Source organism: Littorina saxatilis, linkage group LG12 (assembly GCF_037325665.1).
Source record: "Littorina saxatilis isolate snail1 linkage group LG12, US_GU_Lsax_2.0, whole genome shotgun sequence".
NCBI lineage: Eukaryota > Metazoa > Mollusca > Gastropoda > Littorinimorpha > Littorinidae > Littorina > Littorina saxatilis.
In genome coordinates, this window is record NC_090256.1 from 23,154,633 (window position 1) to 23,159,632 (window position 5,000).

General features: G+C 40.0%; 1 protein-coding gene across 1 annotated transcript in view; it reads left to right on the forward strand.

Annotated features, from left to right (window-relative positions):
* Positions 1-5,000, forward strand: part of LOC138981562 (phosphatidylinositide phosphatase SAC2-like) — a 245,162-nt gene that overhangs the window by 10,225 nt on the left and 229,937 nt on the right. The window contains exons 4-8 of the mRNA XM_070354520.1: positions 40-171; positions 1,183-1,227; positions 2,191-2,370; positions 2,630-2,819; positions 4,227-4,294. Of these exons, the coding sequence (XP_070210621.1) occupies positions 40-171; positions 1,183-1,227; positions 2,191-2,370; positions 2,630-2,819; positions 4,227-4,294 (615 nt within the window). The remainder of the gene's footprint in view (positions 1-39; positions 172-1,182; positions 1,228-2,190; positions 2,371-2,629; positions 2,820-4,226; positions 4,295-5,000) is intronic.

Below are 5,000 nucleotides of genomic sequence, written 5' to 3' on the forward strand. Positions count from 1 at the left end.
AAATGTTTTCTGCCTTTTAAAAAAACTAGTAATTTTCAGTTATGCAACAAACACCACTTTGGGATCAAAAAGCAAGAACGAATGGGTGGCTCCGACCACCAGACTGTCCTCCTACAGAAGACTTGGAAGTCTATCAAAAATGCAGCAGAAAATGTGGCATCAAAAACAAAGGTAATTAAGTTGTGCAGCATTCTTTGCATTAGTATTAGTATTATTTTGTTGTTGTTAAAGCTCTGATTTGCATGAGATGGTCCGTTTTCATTTTAAACGTACGTAGTTCTTTCTATGTTTTGTTTGATGTGATGCTGTACATGTACATATTTTTTCTGGGATTTCCTTAAGAGTTTCCGGGTTGCTGTACCAGTTATTTTATTCAATAGGTTTTCTTTTCTTTAAAAATTTGAGACATTATAAGATGTTTGGTGGCTTGTTGACAGACCAGCTTTTTTGTTGGTCCAAGGGGACCATATCGTCTTTTGTTTCATCTTTATCGACCAAGGCCGAAGGCCGCGGTTGATAAATATGATGAGACAAAAGGCGATATGCTCCCCGAGGACCAACACAAAAATGCTGGTCTGACAACATGCCACCAAACATCGTTTGTGTCATCATTTTGGTTGTGCAACAAAATGCACAATAACCCACAGGGAGACGAATTTTTAGAATCCAACTCCGGGCCACAAAGCATCGTCACAGTAGCACGAGATAACACGTCAAACTTGTATGTGACGTCAAACGTAGCTTGTTGACGCTTTTCTTCCAGTTTGAAAATGTACAGAGCTGCGATCATACCTGTGAATTCAGTAAGTGTTGAGCATATTTCTTTTCTTTTAAGTGGTTATGACTTTTCGTTGTGGATTTTGCGATTACAGAGATAAGTTGCAAATTGACCATGAGTCGCCGCGGTAATTATCAACTTTGATTGGGTCTTTGAGAGTGAATGCTTACAATCGTTGTCCTCGGAAACACAAATCCAAAGCCACGATGGTTCCACACATCAAACAACCAGCCTGATTGGCTTTTACTTTGACAATCCACGTTTCACATGAAAACTCAAACCCATTCACCACCTCGAGTTATTGCATGGGGAACATGAGATTTATTTACCAGGTATTTGTGAATGAAAACTCGTGAAAATGATGACAATTAAGCTTATTTAATGTTATTTTGGTCTGCTTGCAGAAAGAAGGAAAAGACAAAGAAAGGTTTGAAAGGAGAATATATGAGGTGAGTTGTTTGTTTCATGATTTGTACCACGGTACATTTCTAAAGAATGAATACGTGTTTGACATTTATTATATTTTTTCTGTGTGCTGAGAAACAGAACTTTGGTGAACGGCAGCTGCAACAACAACAATTACAACCAAGATTTGGGAGAAAAAATATGTGAACACCCATGCTGATATGTATGAAATCAGCTTACCAGCGCCAAAACCTTCGATTACTATTTTCAATAGCAAATTTTAATTGTCATGTATTCTGTGTATTTCACAGCAGTAATGTTAACAGACAGTGTTAATTACTAATTTTCAGTTTTGGCCTCAGCATACTAGTGCGCAAACCGTGCCCGTGCTTCCGCCATAGCAGATGAACTTTTTAAAGTCTGCTCAGGCCGCCAAGGCATGCAAACATATACTCACACACTTTCTGAAATATCATTTGAGAGAAAGTCTTAACGTTCATTAGACATCAGGCAGGCCGATGTACCTCACGGGTACTGACCATAGCACACAAACCTCAAATGTTTATTTAGCATTCAAGTATAGAACTGATAACGTTTCGAATTGAAGTTTTAAAGTCTTTGACACTGTGAATGTTACATTTTTCTGAGGGCGACCTTGCGCATGGGCAATCAAACTATAGATTTCCCCCAAAAGCAACGTATGGCTGCCTAAATGGCGGGGCAAAAATGGTCATACACGTAAAAACACTCGTGCAAAAATTACGAGTGTACATGGGAGTTTCAGACCATTAACGCAGAACAAGAAGAAACTATAGATTGAGAGCATGTAGCAAGGTGGCACCAAAACTAAACAATTCCAAATAACACCATGGCTATGCAGCATTTCCCCCTGTATGGTAGGAGAAGAGAAAGATGAGAAAGCCATTCTGAATTTATTTTAAAATTCAAATTTTGTTAAAAAGATTTTTTTTATCTTCATGCATTGACAGAAACTTTTCTCATTCCAGGAACTACTGAAGATGTACAACGACTCAGACTATTTTTACTACAGTGAGACCTACGACCTGACCAACAGTCTACAGCACCAGAACTCTGATAGTTATGACAAGGACAAACCTCTGTGGGAACGTGTGGATGAGCGGTTCTTCTGGAACAAGTCTATGCTGGAGGAAATCATGGAAGTAAAGGTAAGGAACAAAGTTTAAAGTGATGGTCAAACTCAAACTTACAAACCATCCCTTTTAAGACCCCCCAATTTAAGACCCTGTTTTCTCAGACTTTCTGTTCAAAACATCTATGAATTGACCCCAATTGTAAGACTCTCTTTTTTAAAACCTGATTTTCTCAGATTGTTTTGGAGGACTTGAAAGGTGGGTTCCACTGTATACAATGAAATAGTGATCATGTCTTGAAGGGTACATTGAGAGATAATTGTGGTTGTTGCAGCATGATCTGAGCAGTCACTGGATCCTGCCCATCGTCCAAGGCTATGTCCAGATGGAGAGGTGCTGCATGGACTTTGAGGAGGAGAAGAGGTCAAGCCCGGGGTCTAGTCCCGACTTCAACAATACTTTCCGCATGGAGCCGCTCTTCTACAACATCAGCCTCATCTCCAGGCGCAGTCGACATCGAGCAGGTACGAAAAACTGTAGCAACAGAAAAGAGAACAACAGAAGATAAATGCTAACTATTCAGCCATGAAGCATGTGGTACGTGGTGCAGCAGTAAGGCACCCCTTGAGTGGTGCACCTCCGCCTTCGGCTATTGATGTTTATTGTAGATCCCATTGACTACCTATAGTGGACATCTGAATGAGCAATCGAGAAGAAGACAATCCCGCCAACCTACCTACCAGTAAACCCAACCAAACCATCCATCTATCTAACCATAACCCACCCAACAAGCAAATAACCTTACATCTCACCCACCCATCAATCGACCAGCCAACCCACCCACCCAAGAAACTCTTACAAACTTAAGGGCACAGTAAGCCTCCCGTAAACCATCACAGGTACTGTCAGGCTTTTACACACAGTACAAACACCCTTCCATTTGAACACTCACCAAACGGGAACATCCTAGGTGCCCTACGTAAAGAGCGAGCAATTTTCAAAGAATTTATTTTTGCGTGGTTTATCTTTCCCCTGAGCCATCGTGAACCTGTGTGATACAGTTTCCCTTTTTCACAATGCAGTCGTCAGTTTGTAATTTGAATGCGGCTCGCTGTGAGCTTATCTGCAATAGCACGTTATTATGTACCTCTGACTTTTCACGAAACAAACGAATGTGGTTCATAAGAACTCTAGCGATGGCTTTTGACTGCCTATAAACCGCCGTCTGCTACGAAAACCACGACCTTGCGTGACCCTGCTTCCGGGTTTTTCTTTTTTCAAACTTTCAAAACTTCGAATTGTACTGATCTTGTCTTGATGAAAAAAGAATTCTTTTATGATTTAAGAATGTTTGTGTAACAAGCTGTCAATTTATTATTTAGATTTTAAAAGTTAGGTCTAGCGCCAAAATGCACCACGGTCCAATTCATTCTGATAATCATCGCTCCACGGCTATCGCCAGTTGAAGGGAAGTAACTCATTTTTGACCTGAGTTCAGGATGGGTCCGATTGTGATGGAGACAATCTGAAAAATTAATTCTTTGAAAATTGCTCGCTCTTTACGTAGGGCACCTAGGATGTTCCCGTTCGGTGAGTGTTCAAATGGAAGGGTGTTTGTACTGTGTGTAAAAGCCTGACAGTATCTGTGATGGTTTACGGGAGGCTTACTGTGCCGTTAAAAGCTACAGCAAAATTGACAGATTTAGCAGCAAATAAGTACAACAAATTTACTTAATTTTTTTTAATACTATCAGTTTATTTTATATTTCAAGGAGTACAAGAAATGGAAAAAAAATAAAGATACCTGTTGCGACAGCGTTTTAGAGTTTCTCCTGGACATTATCTTTTTTATTTTTTATACCATAACGCATCCAATACATGCCTTTTTGTTGGAAGTCATGAAAATGTTTTTTTGGGGTGTTTTCTTGCAGGCACAAGATCAAGGAAGCGGGGAATAGATGAGACTGGCGCTGTTGCTAACTATGTGGAGACAGAACAGGTATGAAGTCTGAAATTGTAACTTCTGTCTTTCTTTTTATAACTTTAATCTTCGCAACATATCAGGTATAATTTGCTACATCACCATGGTTTTGTATATCACTATCAGGTAAACTGGTATTTTAACTTTTTTAATTTTATTTATTTTTAATTCATCTACATGTAGTTTCTGGAGCATAGTTTGCTTCGACTTGGTGTTTTTGTTAATCTGCTGACTTTTCAACCCTCTCTGAAAGCTGCAGAGTTTGTGCTGAATTAGTAGAGAACACAAAGATAAGATCATTATTATATAGCATGTTATGTAGTTATAATTTATTCTATTCCTTTTTAATTTCTGTTTTCCTGTGGGTTCAATTAAGAGGGGAGACAACAAAAGGAAAACCCCGGAGTGTGGTTGAATGCAAATGATGCAGTTGCTTCCCTTGTTTCTTTTTGCACACACTTTTCTTCCTTGTGGTGACTTTACTTTTACAGAAAGACATTCGACACGAATGAAGGTGACAGCCCAGGGTAGAATATTTCCCACCTCCCTTGCCATCCCTTCCCGTAACTGCACCCCGCCCCCTTCCCCTACGTCCATATATCTGTCTGCTACTGTCTGTCTGTGTCCCTCTCCCTCGCTCTGCTCTTTCTCTTCCACACACATACACACACACACACACACAGACACAGACACACAGACACAGACACACACACACACACACACA